This window comes from Eptesicus fuscus, chromosome 23 (assembly GCF_027574615.1).
Source record: "Eptesicus fuscus isolate TK198812 chromosome 23, DD_ASM_mEF_20220401, whole genome shotgun sequence".
Lineage (NCBI taxonomy): Eukaryota > Metazoa > Chordata > Mammalia > Chiroptera > Vespertilionidae > Eptesicus > Eptesicus fuscus.
The window spans coordinates 14,790,806-14,810,636 of NC_072495.1; the positions used below are offsets into that span (position 1 = coordinate 14,790,806).

A 19,831-nucleotide genomic window follows, 5' to 3' on the forward strand; every position below is an offset into this window, starting at 1 on the left:
TGCCCAACCCTGAACTCGCTTCACTCGGTGTCATGATCAGCCAGACTCCTCCAGGGACAGGATTCCTCAGACTTTGCTTTGAGTCAAATTTAAAGGACCTGGACCAGCCTTCACCCAATCGTTTTTCCATTTCAGCTCAAGAATAACTCCATTTATTTGCTACATGTTCTACCTCCAGTGCAAAATCATTTAAAAATATAAACCAAATTGGTGAATATATCTAGTACCTGATAACAGAAATCTTACAAAGATTACGCTGGATCGAGGGGTTGCCAGGGGTTACCAGTTCCATTCCAGGGAACCAAACCAGTGAGGTTCCCACAGGGAAGAGAACCAGCATGCCCACCTGCTCGTGTACCTGGGCCTGGGGGCTGGGAGGGCACAGGGACAGTGTCATCTATAATTGGGTCTCTTACGTTCACTAGATGACGAGGATGTTCAAAGTCCACACGTGTCCTGGTCAGAGAGCTCGTGTGCCCAGGGTAACGCCCTCCGTTTAAGCTCCCGTTCACGAGCCCACGGATCCCGTTAGGGACCTTGTGGTGAAGATGGGAGCAGCCGTTGCTGAGACCCCCGCTGCTCAGGAAGCTCCCGTGCACATTTCCATTTATCCGGTTGGTGCCGGGCAGGGTGGTGTATTCCACCATCTGCCCATTGATGTCCGAGCCTTGGTACAGATATCCTGGTGGGTCATATTCTGTCAAGAAAGAAGAAAAAAAAGATACTGAAAAGGATGATCTTCTTGTTTAGGAAGCTTTATTAACAAAACCATTAAGAAACTGCAAACACGCTAAAACACTCCGCAAATGCTCAGGGAAAGCCTGCTTGTGAGCTGTGCTTTAGTGAGGTCATCGCTGCCGCTCCCTTTACCGCGTGGAAGTATCTAGAAACTTTGAGTTAATTATGACTCTGTTAATGAGAAGAGAAATTAACCAGGGAGGGAGCAATTACTCAAAAGAATAAAATAAGGAAGGAAGGAAGGAAGGGAGGAAGGAAGGAAGGAAGGAAGGAAGGAAGGAAGGAAGGAAGGAAGGAAGGAAGGAAGGAAGGAAGGAAGGAAGGAAGGAAAAGAAGACAAAAAGGAGAATTACTAAATTGTGCAGGCTGAAACTATCCCAGTACTGGCAACACTAAGTGTTTCAAGTGCCCTATACTTTAAAGTACAGAAAGAAATTGTATAAAACAACAGAAGGCTAACTATAGGCAGGATATTTCAAATAGCAGTAAATAACATTTTTAACAAAAAGGATGGAGTTGTGTATGTATTTACTAACTGTCCATATAGTTCCTTGGTTATTTTAGGCGCTTTGGAAATTGTGGGGTATTAAAGGCAAAAGGCTAATTATCCCATTTTCTTATATTAAAACCCTGTAACAATGGCCTCAAAATTCTGATTCCAGAGGCACACCTGCCAGGTTCATTTAGAGAAAGTAAAATAGCCCTTAGAAAGCACAGCGCCTGCCCTGAGCAGGGTTTGCTGTCAGAGTTCTGCTAACGCTTCAGCCGTGTGAGAGTGCCCGGCTGGGTGAGGTCCCCCCTCATCTCGCTGAGCTCGCAAAGGTGTGTGGTGAGAGTCTGCCTGCTTCTCTTCCCCAGGAAACGCTGAGCTGAGGGGCAGAGATCACGCTTCCTCGATTTACCTCTATCACCACTGCCTACCAGTGCCAGGCACACAGAAGACAGTTGGTGACGACCTTTTGAATGAATGACTGCATCAACATTACTATTTAAATGTCCATCTTTAAACATTACCAAGTCACAAAACAATAACTTTAACCAGATTAGTCCTGTCCAGGCAACCAAATCATGACTTTCCGTTTAATAATTCAGCACAACCTCAGCAATTAAAGTCAATGATATTAAAACCATTTAGAAAAAGACCCAATGAAACGATCTCCAAGCCTTTCAGTCTGGCTCCATCGTCACCACCACCTCCCTCCCTGCCTAGCTCCTGGAAGGCACCACGTCAATAAATCCCTTTTCCCCCCGAGCTGTCAACTACAAGGGGACAGTATGTGGGAAGTGGCTGACAGAAGCCAGAAGTGCCTGTCACTGCTGAGGTCCTCCTTCGCTTTCCTTTCATTCTCTCACTCTTGGGCCAAAGGAGAAACTAAAAAACTTCCTCCCACCAAAGATGAAGTCTCTGATGACCCTGCACAGCTGGGAGAACAGGACTGGTAGGAAGAGAACCGGGGGAAGAAAAGGGAAAAGAGTTCTAGATTATGTGTTTTCACACAGCGCCATCCTGACCGAGCTTAAGCACTCCTCTTACCAGATGCATTTAGGGGAGGGGATGCACTTGAGGAGTTTTGGTGCATCAGGTACCAAAACAGGACCATGTTATCTTAAACGGTGTCATTCAGGGGTCTTCACTCCCCTCCTTCCCATCATGCCTCTTCCCTCCCCTGTTGACAAGGTGCGTACAGTTGGAGGCGCTCCTGCAGCCACCACAGAGCTCCTGCTTCAAGCACTCGGCCCCTCTGCTGGCCTGACAAAGCCAGTGTCTCCCAGCGCGGAGTCAGCTCAGCTCTCTGCTTAGAGCCCGGCTTAGCTTTGGCTTTGCTGTTTATCTCTACCGGGCAATTTAATCTGATGCTCCACTTACTCTGTTGACAACTAACAGTTTTAAAGTCACCTCTGACTGAAGAAGAGAGAGTGGATTTTATGCCACGACGCGAATACACAGAACTGTGAGAAGTCGGTATGTGTTCTGACAATATTTCCCCCCATCTCCTTCAAACCAAGAGAAGAAACTTCCGGGAAGGCCTTACTCTGCGTGGTGTTCTGCTGGCGGTTCTTCCACAGGCACATGGCGATGAAGACCATGAGGATGAGGACCATGACGCCCAGCACACAGCCCACCACCAGGTACAGCATGTCGCTGCTCCTGGCGGGGCTGGCTGCAGGCCCCACGTTGCCTCCGCCTCCTAAGGAGCTGGGAGGGGTGCTCAGGTCTCTGCCAGGATCCTCCGAAGCTCCGGGAACACGTTTCACTGGTTGAGATAGAAGGAAAACATGATGTCAGGGTGAATACAGACGACACGGCTTACTCGCTGCAGGAGGTCTGGCTAGGAACTTAGCCAGTCTGTTTACACTTGTTACTGAGATGATCTGACCACCAATGAGTTACAAAGAGGACTCAAAAGTTTCAAAAATCTGGTGTGCCAGAGATTTAGTCCACACATTCTAGAGAAAACAGACATCAGAAAAACATACGCGCTTGGTCTAACCCAAATTCCTGATTCTCTGCCCGATTTACACTTTTAGAAGACTCCCCAAGGGTTGAAATAAAAGTATTTCAACTATGGATGGGATAAAAACTCCTTTCTATCGGGTATACTTTGAGCTGAATTACATATTTTATGCCTCTGCCATGTGATGAGTATTAGAAGATACGACTTTGGACTATAAGAACAATTACATACAATCCCCAAAACCTCACACATAAATATAAAGCATTCCAACACCAAAAACGTTTGGCGTTCACGACAGTACAGTACTTTTACCTAGTTCACCGGTATAACCGTGAGAACGAAAGCTAACCACAGGTGGGACTCAAACCCCATTTTTCTCTGTCCCCAAACAACATGCTCTTAATGCCTTAAAGGTCGTGGAAAGGCAGTGTGGGCTCAGTGGCTGGCAGTCTGGCCCGGAGCAGACTGGCTAGGTCTAGATGCCGCCCACCACTGGTCCTCAGCTGTCTGGCTTAAACCTCCAGGACCCAGCTCCTGCACGTGGAAAACGGGGATAATAAGAACAGCTCCTTCACAAGGTGGTAATGAAGAGGGAACGAGTCAACCCACGTAAAGCGCTTAGAGCCTTACACGTGGCACATGGTGTTCAATTCTGTTACGATTATCACTTAAGACACTCTATGTCATGTTATGCTACCTACTGGCTCTTTTGAGTGGTCTTTTAAAAAATCAATTTCACATTATATCGGAGTTCAATATTCTAGCAACGTGAACAGATGGAACAGAGCTGGGGACGGTAAAGGAGAGGCCATCTTGCAAAGGGGAGAGCTCTCCATCGCCAGAGCTAGCTGAATGCTTGGCAGAGACTCGAAAGGAAAATGGTATGTTGGCTTAAACAATTCCCAGGTCCCTGCCAATTCTAAAGAAAACAAACAAGTTTCGGAGGCAGAATGGATGTTACAGATTCTACAATAAAGACCAGGATTACTCATAGTGAAGTCCTTCCGGTTTATTCACTCTTTATTTACCCTTAACTTATTCATAATTCTACCAAGCTTGATGATCTGGTTGCCAACCTCGTGTTAAAGTTAAATCCTGCCAGTCTGTGATCTCTGAGGATGGGGAATGGGGGCCTTCAAGCACCCGTCATTCCTGAAAACCTTCCTGAATTACTGAGGATAAGACGGTAAGCGTTCAGAAGAACTTGGAGTCATTTCTTTAAAAGGTGCATTTGTATAGAACATGGTCTATTTTAACAGGCGAGGAACTGTAATACATTGTAGAAAGTCACTCAACACGAACAGTTAACATTTTAAAGACGTTTTTTCAGCCCAGCCAGAGGGACTCGGTTGGTTGAAGTGCCATCCTGTGCACCAAAAGGCTGCCCAGTCAGGGCACATAAATAGGTTGTGGGTTTGATTCCCGGTCAGGGCGCATGCAAAAGCAACCAATCGATGCTTCTCTCTCTCTCTCTCTCTCTCTCAGCATGTCCTTAGGTGAGGATTAAAAAACAGCAACTTCACTTTAAAAAGTTCTTTCATTTTGCACTGATCTGAAAGTCTGTAGGGAGGACCTTTTACTCCGCAGTGAAGTCAATTAGTGAGAGATGCTATTGCAGACACAGCTCTACTATAATACTATTTAAATAGCAGTTATTACATTGCTGGCTATGTATTATGTTTTGTGTGGCTATATTCTTAAATGTCTTGGGGACAGAAATGATAAATTTCTTTTAAAAAATATATTTTATTGATTCTTGACAGAGAGGAAGGGAGAGGGATAGTTTTTAAAAAAACGTATTTTATTGATTTTTTACATAGAGGAAGGGAGAGGGATAGAGAGTTAGAAACATTGATCAGCTGCCTCCTGCACACCCCCTACTGGGGATGTGCCCGCAACCAAGGTACATGCCCTTGACCAGAATCGAACCTGGGACCCTTTAGTCCGCAGGCGGATGCTCTATCCACTGAGCCAAACCAGTTAGGGCGATAAATTTCATTTTTATGTAACTTTCCTCTGAGTGTTACAGCATTCTAGAGGTGGAGAAGAAGTGCCCATGAACACAACAGAGGGCCTGATACAAGAAGGCACTTAAATATGTGCTAACCAAATAAAATTCAAGGTAAATCTAAAGGTCTATGTATGTATATGTTTAAATGTTGATTCAATATATGGGTTTTGCAGCAGAAAGGCACAGGATTTAGAATTAAACGATGGAACTAAGTCAATCTTTTTGACCCCTGTTATTATCTTCATTTAAACTGGGATAATAACATCACCTGTAGCAGATGCTAAAGGCTGCCTAGCCTCCTTCTCCCATGCAGGCAGGCCCCCAACTCTGTTTAGGTGCCTACTGACCACCACAGAACTCTGGAGTAGGTCCTGATCCATCATCCACCCCAGGAATGACAGGGGCATGTGACTGAGTTCTGGCCAATGAGACAGGAGGGGGAAGGATCAACTAGAGGATTCTGGGAAGTTTTCCCTGGTTCTTAAAAATAGCACAAAGCCCTAGCTGGTTTGGCTCAGTGGATAGAGTGTTGGCCTGTGGACTGATGGGTCCTGGGTTCGATTCTGGTCAAGGGCACATGCCCAGGTTCTGGGCTCGATCCCCAGTAGGGGGCATGCAGAAGGCAGCCTATCAATAATTCTCTCTCATTAATGTTTCTATTTCTCTCTCCCTTCTCCCTTCCTCTCTGAAATCAATAAAAATACATTTAAAAAAATAAAAATAGCACAAAGATGCCAGGAGGGGTGGCTCAGTTGGTTGAGCGTCGTCCAGCACACCAAAAAGGTTTCGGGTTTTATTCTGGTCAGGGCACATACCTAGGTTGTGGGTTTGATCCTCAATTGGGGCATGTATGGGAGGCAACCCATTGATGTTTCTCTCTCTCTAAAATCAATGGAAAATATCCTTGGGTGAGGATTGGAAAAAAATATAGACAAGGAAAAATGTTTCTTTTTCTGTCAGATTGAGACTGAACACAAGTGCTTTTGATCTATAAATATCCACATTAGCTGTTTCTATTATAGCTTCCTTTTTAAAAGATGGTAATATTTCAGTTAATCGAGGTATGTAGGCATATTGAGGATTTCAATTTAGAATTAGTGACTGCTAATTCTGAACTTAACTACTATACTTAATTAGTAAGTACTGTTATGAACATCTGTCATTCCAGAAACTACTTTAAACATATGTTGCACTTAACCTTTAAATTCTTATACGTTTTGTTTAGTATTTTAATTCTCACAGCAATCAGTAATAGTCAGCAAATCTTTCTGTTCTCTTGATGGAGAAAAAGAGAAAAGAAGTGGCTTAGAGTGACAGAGAAATTAATAAATGTGATTGATACTCATGTAAATTATTTTTTAGACAAGTGCTCTAGCCAACATAGTATACCTTCTGTTTGGACAGTCTAACTGCATGCACCTAGAAAAAGGTCCGAAGCAGAAGTTTCCTTAGGTAAACATCTCAATAGTCAGAAGGAATAATCCAGAGTTTGGAAAAAGCACAAATCCTCACCCCTCCCTTACCTTTAGTCTCGCAGATCATCACATTACTAAACTCGCTCTCTCCTCCTTCGTTGAAGCACTGCATCTTAATATCATAGGAGGTTTCTGGCTGCAAATGCCCAATCGTGTGCCATTGCTTTGAGCCTAGAAAGAAAGATAAGAGATAAGCTTTCCATGTCATACAACCTCAGTGATACTGTCAACATAATCCTACCTAATAATAGACAAATATGCAAATTGACCATACCTCCGCTACACCCAAGCCACACCCACCAGCCCAAGCCACGCTCACCAGCCAATCAGGGTGAGTATGCAAATAAACTGAACCAAGATGGCTACAGCCACCGAGAGCAAGGTTTCCCAGGCAACAGAGGGAAACAAGCTTTCCGCCTGCCCTTGACAGGCCTAAGCCTCCACTCAAGCTACAAAGTTTCAATTATAGAAGGTAAACAAATTCAAACAGAAATGGCGGCAGCCACGGAGCTGGAGAGATCAGGCCAGGGTTGCCCGCGGTAACGGAGAAAGCAAAGCTTTCCGCACACCCTGGCTGGGCTCAGGCCTCTGCTTAAGGCTACAAAGTTTCAATTATAGAAGGTGAATTAACTCAAACAGAAATGGCTGCCGGTGGAGCATGCAGGAGGCTTGGCTCCGCTCCAGGCTACAAAGTTTCAATTGTAGAAGGTAAATAAATTCCAGATACCAGTGCCTCCACTTGGGTCGCCAGGGGGCGTGGCTGGCCTGCAAACCACCACAGGCCCCTCGCTCAGGCTGCCTCATGCCCCAAGGGAACCCCCACCCTTATCTGGGACACCCTTCAGGGCAAACCAGCTGGCCTCCACTCCTGCACCAGGCCTCTATCCTATCTAATAAAAGAGTAATATGCAGATTGACCACTACTCCAACACACAATATGTCTGCCCCCATGTGGTCAAAGATCCTGCCCCCATGTGGACACAAGATGGCCACCACAAGATGGCCAGCAGGGGAGGGCAGTTGGAAGGCACCTGGCCTGCAAGGGAGGGAAGTTGGAGGTGATCAACCCTGCAGGGGAGGGCAGTTAGGGGTGACCGGGACAGCAGAGGAGGGAAGTTGGGGGCAAACAGGCTGGCAGGGGAGCAATTAGGCATCAATCAGGCTGGCAGCAGAGTGGTTAGGGGGTGATCAGGCTGGCAGGCAGAAGCTGTTAGGGGCAATCAGGAAGGCAGGCAGGCAAGCAGTTGGGAGCCAGCAGTCCTGGATTGTGAGAGGGATAACCAACTGCCCATTTAAGCCCGATCCCAGTTCGACATCCCTTGAGGGGTCCCAGATTGGAGAGGGTACAGGCTGGGCTGAGGGACACCCCCCCCCTCCGTGCACGAATTTCGTGCACCGGGCCTCTAGTTACTTAATAATTTCAAAATGAAGTGGGAGCAGCATCCATTCCCATATAGTCAGTCTGTACAATAAAAAGGTACGTGATATAAGTATTTTGGTAATATACCACAAATAAGTTGTATTTCTATTCCATGGCATGGAAAAAAATGATAAAGAGATAAACAGAATTAAAGATAGACCTGTGTGCTGGTGGTAATGCTTCGTTTCATTACAAATAATTACTGGCGGGCCTTTGTAAAATGCATGTTAATTTCACACACAGGTGGAAAACACCCTCAGCCCTTTGATCCTCCTGTTGAGCCCAGCGAGTCAATCCACTCTGCCCACCAGTCAGGGAGCAACACTACATGTGAGATCAGCAAGTGGTGCCTTTCCCAGAACAAGTGACCATTTATTTATAAGACAAGCTTCGCAAAGCTCTCAATTCCATTGCAAGGAGCTCAACATCGAATGACATATAAACAAATGCTGAATAAAAGGTTGAGAATAATCAAAAAGCAAGCCCACCACGGGAAACCCTTGGCGACTGCTCCACCGTTTCTCTTCTTTTGGGTCAGGGTCTCCAAACCACATAAGTATCTCTAATAGAATGATTCTGTTATCCATGGCACACAGCCAACATTTCCCTTAGAAACACTCCTACACTGAACATTCCAGTATAAATCACTCTCCATTTTTACTTCCAGGGACCTGTGACAAACTTTAATAAACAGGACACTTCTACCAAAGTTAATTAACTCTTCAAGCACCTATAATCCCTCTTCAAACTGTTTCCACTGTTTCTGAGAACTCAGCTATACCACCAACTGATTTAAGAATTAATCAAAGGGGAAGGAAAAAAAAACCCAAACCACCCGTGCACGTCAGAGCGATTTGGCTGACAGACAGACAGCGCCGGGTTCCTTTCTAATTCAACACAGACAGAAATATTTCAATCTGAAAGCACACCCCCTTCCCCAGGACACCAATACAAAACCCCTCATTTATAAAGACCCCCGTTTTATAAGATGAAGAACCTGTTTGTTCTAGGATCAAGGGACTCTGAAGGGCTCAGTAAGTGAGGAAACCTATGACCTGTTTATAAATGTAAAGAGAACCTTAAAAGAAATCTCACTCAAAATCTGGTTGAGATTAGATCAGACCTATTTCTAAATTACAAAATCTTTCTCTTTTTAAAATCCTCGCCCAAGGATATGTTTTAATGATTTTAGGGAGAAGGGGGGGGGGGGCGGGGGGACAGGGAGAGGGAAAAGGAGAGGGAGAGGGAGAGAGAAACATCAATGTGAGATCAGTTGCCTCCCATACACGCCCCAATCTGGGATCGAACCCGAAACCCAGGCAAGGGCCCTGACCAGGATTCAAACCCACAACCTTTCAGTGCATGGCAAGATGCTCCAATTACACCAGCCAGGGCAAAATTCCAAAATCTTTCTAAAAAATGTCTATTATTTTTCTCTACCCTTACGCCTTTCCTAGCCCAGCCCTGCACTCACCGAACTATATACATTCTCACGACTATTTACTACACTAGATCTGAAGTTTTCCTTTCACAGCAGTAGCAAAAATGGAATTAAATTAAGCTTCTGATGTGTTACTAATAAGAGAAAACCATTAAAATAACGAATTCACATTCCATTGTTATGGTAATTATTCCAATGGCTAAAATTACAGGAAACATCAGGGGAGAGAATGAGTTTTTACTGATCCCTGATGAATAAAACAACCAAGTGCATTACTAGGTTTAAAGTCAACATGCAATTTTTTTTTTTCCTGAAAAGATATTTTGCAAAAGGTGAGAAACCAAAAGCACAGACTTCAAGATCAAATGACCAATTACTCTGATTTACTTGGAACGCAACTTAACCTGGTAAGATGAAAATATTCAGCAAAAAAGCAGTGGTATGCTAGAAACATTTACAGCTGATCTGAACGTGGAACTTAATTCAGAAATAGGATCACTTAATATAACTGTCCTCTTACTGTATTCTTTAACAATGTGAGTTTCCATTTTTCCCCCCAAATCCTGAAAGATCTGAGTTACTACGCGTAAGTAACCTAAAACTTCCCTTTAGAGACAGCCTGACGCACAGCGGGTGAACACTTGTGCTCCTCGGCTTGGCAGAGCGGGCCGCTAGTTAACTGCCACAAAAGGAATTTCAAATGCATAAACTTGAAAATAAGAAATAAGCAAATTACACAGCACAGTGCAGCCCACTTAAACATCTAGCTGCTTCGTCTACCACGTTTATAAACACACTCTCTGTGAACCGTGAGGCAAAACGCACACTCACAGGATCTACTACTGGGTACGAAAGCTCCTTTAAGGCGATCTCCCAGTTCCACACTCAATATTCACATCACACAAACTGGTAAGAGTGCAAAGATGTAACGACAGAATATAGTTTAAAACTGTTTTCCAGTGGATATTTCTAGAGAGGAGAACTAGGAAGGGAAGAGGAGACAGAGAGAGAGAGAGAGAGAGAGAGAGACAGAGACAAAGAGACGGGGTGGGGGGGGATGTTCATTTTATTTACATTTGCCTTGTTTAAAACTACTTTATAACAAATGTTTAACCTCTGTCAAAAGATTTTAAAAATAAATATCTGACAGCCCCACTCTCCTAACCCAGCTAAACTAAAATGAAGACCTGGCTAGGACTAAAATGTAGAACAGGCACTAAGAATTCTTTCCATTTCTTTTTTTAAGAGTCTTTCACTGAAGGGAAATGTGCGTGAGGAAAAGTGCCCATAACTGTGTGGCTCACTATGTCCACACACTGAACAAGGTCAAGAGAGAATATTATTAGCGTGCAAAGGTCCTCCGCTTGCTTTCCCAGTCATTTCTCCCTCAAAGCTGCTACTATCTGGACTTCACAGAATTGTTCCGCTACCAACAATTATCTTTCTACATCTCCCCAATTCTTTATGCTTAAAGCAAATTTTAGGAACGGATTTCTTTTTTACTTTTCCAGATTAAGAAAAGAGAAACAATTTCATTCAACAAATGTTTACTGAGCACCTCCTATGTGCCAGGTGTTAAAACTCAGATGATAAATTTTTCATTATATTATAAAAGTAATTCCATTGGACAAACATTAAGAGAAATGTTACAATATTTAAAGAAATGTGATTTCATAGCATATTTAAAGTATTTTATTATAAGACTACATATAACAAAAACTATACGCAGTATTAGATGTTAAGAAGTCATATGAAAATAAGCTTGGCGTAGGACAATTTTCTGACATGGTCCATTAGGACATTAATATTTCAAAGAGTCAGAATCTTGGAGTGAAAAAAAGACCTGAAAGAAGCCTTCCTCCCAAAGCAAGAACCCCTTTCTAACATAGGTGCTCTCAGTAATTCCAAGATATCACTGAGAGCACCTATGTTAGAAATGCTATGATAGTGCTGACAGCACCTATGATAGGAATGCCATGTTAGAGAATGCTTCCTTTATGCTACTTCCTTTTAACTGCCCCTCCCCCAGATGACTGCGCTCCTCTTCCACACAATAGTCTTGACTATCTGAAGACAACTATCACGTTGCTTGTTCATCATCTTTTTTTCTGTTAGTTGTGAAACAATTCTGTGATCATCCTAGACATTCTACTGTTCTTTCTGGACTTCATTCATTCATTCAATCAGTAAACACTAAACACTTCACCATTGCACGGATTGGGGATACCGCACTGGAAAAAGGTCCCTTCCCCACAGGAGGTTAACATTTAGCGAGGGGACAAACTTTAAGCAAATAATTTCATATATGTGCACACACACACACATCTATGATAAATTTCTATGAAAGCTACATAAAGGGTGTGATTGGAAATTAAGTGGGAGGAGTTTCTCTGAGGAAGAAATCTTTAAGCTCACAGAGAGAAGGGCACCTAGACACAGCCTTTGGGAGGGGAGCACCACAGGGAGCAGGAACTGGGATGTGCCTAGGTCCTGAGGCAAGGAAGGTCCTGCTGCACACAGGAAGCTGAGGAAGGCCCGGGGGGGACAGAGGACACAGTGACACAGGAAGAGGCGCCCGAGACATGGCTGCAGGGGCAGGCAGGGGCCAGCTGATCCTGTGGCGCCTTCAGACCAGATGCAAAGTTCTGAGTTATATTATAAATGCAGGAGAAAGGCAGTTTCAACACCCTTCACCATCTTTTAAAAATATTTTTATTGATTTCAGAGAGGAAGGGAGAGAGAGAGAGACAGAAACATCAATGATGAGAGAGAATCACTGACTGGCTGCCTCCTGCATGCCCCCGTACTGGGGATCGAGCCTGCAACCTTGGGCATGTGCCCTTGGCCAGAATCCAACCCGGGACCTTTCAGTCTGCAGTCCACTGAGCAAAACCGGTTAGGGCACCCTTCACCATTTTGGCTGTTTGTTTGTTTTTCTCTACGTATATTCCAATTTTTGAGCATCTCTAAAAGTGGATAACATGCTCAAGATGTGATCTTTCTAGTGCAAACTTTAATGGAACTGCTGACTGAGACATTATTATTTTTTTTTAAATATAGCTAGAAGTTGCAGTTTTTTATACACAGGTTACTATTCATTTAAACAAAACAGGAAACAAAAATTATTTTCAGATGAACTACTGACAAATCAGACCTCCCCATACTTTTGTAATTGACAGTTTTTACAACCAAAATGTGAGCTACTATATATATTAAGTTAAAAAAATTACCTTTCTCTGGGAAAAATTCAAAGTAATAGCACATATACCATTTCAATTTTTTACACTATCTTAACCTGGGATTATGTTTTTCATAATATTCCTTCCAAAACTCCTTTACTGGGACCCCCGCTTACCAATGGATCTTACCTTCTACGATGTCCCTCTTGTAATCGCTGTCATTATCACTGTCTGTTGGCCGGTAATAGATATAAAATCCTTGAATGGGAGTGTTATTGTTAATTGATGGAATGTACTAAAAAAAAAAAAAAAAACAAGCAGAAAACTTGTCAAAAACAAAAATAAATTTAACTTTCAAATCCATTAAGATTTATTTATTTGCATGGCAATATTTCTCTGGATTCATTTTGCAAACATCCTTGATGGCCATTTCAAATTTAATTCAAAGGTATTAAGAGCATTTAGCTTACTGCAGGGCTAACCAAAGTTAAAGCAATATATTTCTCAAGGTTCAAAGGCATAAAAGTACATTTGGTTCAAAATGAATAAATCATGAAATGGCAATTAAGTTAACACTTAGATTAGAGCTGAGGTAACAATAATTTTATTTTTAACCCTACCCCATTAATAACATGTGCTTTTAGGCAAATATCTGTGCCCTTCAATTTCCTCACTTAAAAGCTAAAAAATCTGCCCAGCTGGCATGGTTCAGTGGTTGAGCATTGACCTATGAACCGGTTCAATTCCCGGTCAGGGCACAGGAACTGGGATGTGCCATGGTCCTGAGGCTAGGAAGGTCTTGGGTTGTGGGCTCAATCCCCAGTAGGGGGCGTGCAGGAGGCAGCCAATCAATGATTCTCTCTTCATTGATGTTTCTATCTCTCTCTCCCTCTCCCTTCCTCCCTGAAATCAATAAAAACGTATTTTTTAAAAAACTTCAAAAATTTGCTGTTCACTGTATCATGTCATGAGGACATGAAACTATTAACATGGCCAAACCAGACAACCTTCCCACTAGAGAAGACGTGTTACTTACCGTCCACTTTAGCATGATCTGCGTATCACTGACGGCTTCTGTGTGCACAATGTGAGGCCCGGCTACTGGACGGTTAGAATAACGATTGGGGAACCCAGCCACCTGGTAAGGACGAGATGCTGAACTCCGAAAACTCTCACCATGATGGTTGATAGCAATGACCCTAAATTTGTATGTTGAACCTTTTGAGGAGAGAAAAAAAAACAACCAGAATTTTTAAAAAGCTGTAATACGACAACTGAAGGTACAATAACTCAAACTATGACAACTGTGCTATAACAATAACATACGCTGAAGCCTGTGTGGTACATAGATTTCTACCCACGTGCCAATTTCTAGCAACTGGTAGTAGCTGCTCAGTGCAGTGTGTTCACAATCCCGAGATGTAAACACCCCGAGAGAGGAATGATCTGTCACCGAGGGGGGTGGACAGAGAACAGGGAGGAGCCCACGTGCTCCTTGCACCATCCAGTTCCAAAGTCACACCCATCAAATACAGCACTAGTGGGGTGTCTGTGCTCAAGACCAGGTTCTTTTCCCTGGGAAAGAACAGCTGAAGACTTAGTATGGTGAATACATTTATGAAGAGGCGCTGTGGGGGGTATGTCACTCTGATTCCACCTGTAGTCAGGGGGGAGAGGGAGCAGATTTAGACTACAACCGAAGATACTTATTTGTATTAGATTTAAGAACTTAAAAAACAACAACACGAAGGGTGTGAGTTTCTGAAAATCTGGAACCTAAAGGATAAATTAGACCCCTAAAGCAAGGTTCCTAATAGCTCAAAAGTACCCAGGGGGCTGCCGCAGACTGTTTTCCACCTGAAAAATGTCACGTAGCTTTATACACATTTAAAACCGCCACCTTCTCAGTGGGCTTCCAGTCAAATGACGGAGTAGGTAAGTGTGGTACTGGGATTCCCCCCACGATCACATCGAAATTACAGAAAACCAATCCCTGAGAGCTGACGAAAGTCTAGCTGAACAACTAAGGATGTACTTCTGCCACACTGAGTCAGATAGGAGGGGCAGACACAGAACGGGTTGGTGGCACACTCCCGTGTGGCAGTTAAAAATCAGGAAGGCTATCTCAGCTGCTGAGGTCCCCCTGAGGAGGGAGGGGTCTCCTACCAGCCCCCAGCCCAGGTTTCCAGTGCAGGGAAGAGAAGTCCCTAGAACTCCTGGCTGTAAAAACCAGCAGGAATGGTGGCTGGCTGACACAAAGGGCTGCTGTAGTCCCAGGAGTTGCTCTTAAAGGACCGGTGCACAGACTTACTCGGACTCACTCACTCTTAGCTCCAGCATGAAAGGGACCAGGGACGTATGAGGAGGAGCTCAATTGGCTGGCTCTGGGGAGAAGGCTAGAGGGGCAGCTTTCTTTCAAACAGAAGTGCTGGCAGAAGCCACCTTCCTTTGCTGAGCCCTCCCCTTGCAGGCGCAGGCACCATGTCTGAGTCTCCATCAACCTGGCTACCATGGTGATCCCTCAAGACCCCACCCAGCCAACTTGTAGGCCCTCCCAAGCCGTTTCCAGTGACTTTTTCATAGCAAGGCCTATCTTGGCTCATGCTGCAAACTTTCCTAAAATCTCTCAAAGGTTCACCAACCCCAATCAGCATCTGGCCTTGGTGTGCCCTGTACCTCTTGCTAAGTGGCCCCAGGCCTGGCACTAGAGGCAGCTGGACTCAGTACACAGCTTGGCCTCTCCTGGGCACCTCTAAGCCCATCACCCTGTAGCTCATGCCAGGTGGCTCCAGGCAGGGCACAGGCAGTGGCTAACCTTGGCCTGCACCTCTCAGGAAGCCTCAGAGCTGACGCACCTGATGGCCAGCTTCAGACCACACTGGAGTACCACGCCACCACTTCCACGGGCGATACACTCAGAGGGCACACTCGGCACTCCCTGGAGCCCCACTGAAGTCAGCTCTGCTCCGCGGGGATAGGCCCCTGCTCAGCAGCTCTTCCACTGCAGTCGTGGCCTCTTCTTCATATTTTCTTTATTTTCACATTTGTATGCAATAAGCTTGCATTACTTTAACTAAAACTATATGGCTAATGAAACTATGCACCTACAGTCAGCACTGATGGTATAAAAAGGAAATGTTTGAATATTAATACCTGGCTCTAAACTACGAACTTCCACAGAGAGTCTGGAAGGAGGGATATCTTCAGCTGCCACCAGCCAATCACTACTCCTCATCCGTTTATATTCGACCTTGAAGGCAGTGATTGGAGAACCCCCATTGGCCCGAGGAATCCAAGTGACGTAGACGGACGTCTCTGACGCAGTGGAGATGGTGGGCCGATCGGGGGCCTCTGGAACTGAGAACGGAAACATTCACTTCAGTAACCCGCGGTGTCAGAGACAAGAATAACTCAAACCAACTAAAGGGGATAACTGCCAAATATTTAATTAAAGGTTCTTCAAACTTTGCCAGAGGTAATAATATATCTTCCTGTTAAAAGGCAATGAAATAGCCAAATACAGGAAATAAAAGGAAGGAAAGTAAAATTAACCTACTAACTTGACAACTGTCTCTGAAAAACTGAACGTTAGTGTAATAATTGTGACGAGGCTAATTTGGGTTCATGGCTAAATCAGTGTATGAGTAATTTTATTATTGGGTGCTTCAAGTCTGATTGTGCTTATAATTTATAGTAAATTTATAGTAAAATTATTTGTTAGTGAATTTAGATGGTTTCTTTATCCATCCAAGCTACATAAAACACATTCAGCAAACAATCTAGAGATTGTTAAATTAAGTGTTGCTATCCTATCTTAACATGCCTCAAGGCTATAGGACTGCTACACCAAAACACAAACTGCTAGGCGTGAATATACATGAAATTTGACTAATAAAATCAATACTGATAATAACGGAAAGAGAGACCCTGCTCAGGATGAAAGCAGGAAGACAGGTTATGTCATCAAAGAAAAGTGCTATGAGAAAGTACATGATCCACACGACCATCCACATGAACACGGAGAGAACGGGGGTGAGAGAGCTAACGTCCAGCAGTTTTCAGCTCCAACTGCCAAGGGGAGGGGATGACCTAACCCACAGGTGAGACGGCCTAGATTCTGTGGCCGATTCTATGGAAACATCAGCCCTTGAAACCGTGTACCTAACGCTTCCTGCTGACCAAGCCATTGTGTGAATCTAACTGGCTCCCCACTTCACTCTTACAAGGAAAGAAAGCTGCTGGAAACAGCCTGGTTGGTATGACAGCTACATCACAAATGAGCACACTGCCACTCAACTGTGAATTCCGTACAGTGAGCTAGTTCTCTGGCCTGCTCCGTTTCTGAGCGGAACAAGGAGGACCCACCCCGGCCATGGTGACATTGCTCAGGTGAAGTCACCAAGGGAGTCCTGCCTCTGGCCAGTGCCACACCGCTCAAGCAACACCCTCTGTCTCAACACCCCCTCAACCCAGATACAAGTACAGTACATGAGGACAAAACACTGTAGCATATGGTACTTGTATGGAGAAAAGTGTGGCATTTTATAAAACAAATTGATTTGTGGATAAAAAGGAACCTACTTAAAGCAGGCAACTTTGAGTGATACTTACTGTATTCCTTTCAAGTTAGAAAGCAATGGAAACAGAATGAACAGAACTGTTAGTAAATCTCTTTAAATACTACATAACCAAACAACTTCCTTCTGTCGATTCATACGGGGTTAAAATTTATCAGAGTTTTAATTATGGTATACCTAATGGTAGATTTAGGGTTATTAAAAGTTCATCAAAGAACACCACAGTTTGAATAGAAAAAGAAAGTTATTAGGGAAAAATATCTCTACAGAGAAGAATATCTTCAATATCTTAAATAAATAGCATGTGACAGTTAAAGGATAAAGGAAAGAACGCTGCACTTGGAGCTAAAAAATCTGAATTTGAAGAGCAATTCTTCTAGTTCCTGGATGATCTCAGGCAAGCTGCATCACTGCCTGAGTCTCAGTTTCCTATTTTGTACAATAGATATGCTACCTTCTTCATCAGGTTCCTGTGATGATTAAATAAATTACCTAAAAACCATAAGATTGACAAGATATAGCAATGAACCTGAGTGTGACTTGTAATCATTCAATTAAAAAAAGATCTAAATCTTACTATAGGTACCACCATATATTTTGATAAGTCATCAAAAGTAAGTAAGACTTTTAAGAGTTCAAAATATAAACTTGGTTTCCCTGCCAGAGAGGAGATGGAAAAATCCTTTTTGTGAGTTATAAAATCTTAGTACCAGATGTTCTGAATCTGAGTGTATTACCTTAAACACCAATCATGACACTGGGTTCCAAGATTTGGATGCTACAGGGAATTTAAGAAGATGGTTGAAATAGGACCTAGAAGAGTACATGGTGGATATAACCTGAATAATAAACAAATGCCCTGTCCCCTTCCGCTCCCCAATAATCTGAAACAGGTCGGCTACATTTATAAGCGAACAAAGTGAGTAGGAAGATGAGTCTCCTTACCTCCGCTGTGCCTGGAAGGGTCTGTCAGGACCACTCCAAAGTGGTCCGCAGCCTCCGAGAGCACAGGGCGCTTCGGAACGCCCGCTGGAGGGGAGGGGGCCTGGGCGTTTTTCGATGAGGTTGTTTTCTCTAGAAAGGTTAGAAAACATGCTGTAACGTGAGCTTCTGTATGTACGCAAAGTAAGAAAAGAAGCCATGACATTCAACTGGCACACACATGCAAACATATGGCCTTACCTGTCACAGGGTCTAAATTTAAGCTCTACATTGTAAATAGCTTTCAGAGGCCCTGACTTTTAAAATTACTTTATCTTTTCTAGTACCTTCAAGGGAAACTAAAATGAGTCTTTCTTCACAAGATAACTTTAATTTACACACAGAAGAAACAACACAAAAACGTCAAATGACTAGGGCAGTGGTCGGCAAACTCACTAGTCAACAGAACCAAATATCAACAGTACAATGATTGAAATTTCTTTTGAGAGCCAAATTTTTTAAATTTAAACTTCTTCTAACGCCACTTCTTCAAACTGTCCATTTTTCTTTTTACTGTACATATTTCTTAACTCTAAAACATAAAATTCATTATTAAAGAGCTTCTGTTAAGTTTCTTCACAGAATAACTGTTGTACTAAGTTTTAAAATTTCAAGAGGCAAAAGGTGAAATTGGGTGATTATTTTAAAACTGAAATACATGCTTATTATTCAATATTTATAGGTCAGACTCTGTAAACGACTAAGGACTAAGTATAAAAATTAACTCAAAATACATTTCACGGAAGAAATACTCATTATTTTTCTGGCCATCTCAGTAGTTAGATGAAAAGGTCTTTTTCAAAAGCCAATTGATAATTTCTTCTCAATCATCATACCTCCTTTTATTATTGTGCCCTAATAAACACTGCTCCCCGCAAGCCCCCCCTCCGCTCCCTGAAGTCTTCTTCGCGATCATCTGTGGCTGAGCTATGACGGCATCTTTCCCATCAAGCCTCCCTCACAAGCTCCCGCAGAAAGAATACCCCTTCTCTTCATGCCGCTGGCATTTTCTCCATCAGTCTTTCCTAGCACTTACCAAGTCTAGTCTCTGCCTACACCCCTGCCTTCCTCCTGCCCCTACAGCCAGAACTGTCCGCTGAAATATACATCAGGTTGTGTCACAACTCTGCTCAGATCCCTACAATGCTCCCAACTCACTCAAAGTCAATGTCGACAAGGCACTGTGTGATGTGGCCACTCAGTCACCTCCCTGAGTGTTCTCCTCACTTACTCTGTTCCCATCAGAGGCTCCCTCAGTGTCCCAAGGATACACCAAGCACACCCCACCCCAGGGCCTTTGCACTTGCTATTCTCACTGCTGGGATGTTCTTTCCCCAGATAGTCACATGGCTTTCCACTTCACCTCCTTAACATTCTGCTCTGCTGTTGACTGTTCACTGAGGACTTCTCTGGCCACCTCCCTAAACTGTGACAACTGCTACTCCATACACTTCCCACATCCATCCCCTAATTTATTTTTCTTGCTAACAGTCACCACTTCTAACATACTTGTAACTTAGGTATAAATCTCTCCCAACTAGAATGTAAGCTCC

The 19,831-nt window shown here is 43.6% G+C and overlaps 1 protein-coding gene across 2 annotated transcripts in view; it reads right to left on the bottom strand.

The window, feature by feature from the left end:
• Nucleotides 1–19,831, bottom strand: part of CDON (cell adhesion associated, oncogene regulated) — an 81,198-nt gene that overhangs the window by 8,090 nt on the left and 53,277 nt on the right. For both annotated transcript variants that reach the window (XM_054712569.1, XM_008142562.3), the window contains exons 11-17: nt 18,243–18,371; nt 15,874–16,077; nt 13,757–13,938; nt 12,910–13,015; nt 6,729–6,851; nt 2,772–2,993; nt 417–697 (exon numbers count right to left, since the gene is read on the bottom strand). In XM_054712569.1, the coding sequence (XP_054568544.1) occupies nt 417–697; nt 2,772–2,993; nt 6,729–6,851; nt 12,910–13,015; nt 13,757–13,938; nt 15,874–16,077; nt 18,243–18,371 (1,247 nt within the window). The remainder of the gene's footprint in view (nt 1–416; nt 698–2,771; nt 2,994–6,728; nt 6,852–12,909; nt 13,016–13,756; nt 13,939–15,873; nt 16,078–18,242; nt 18,372–19,831) is intronic.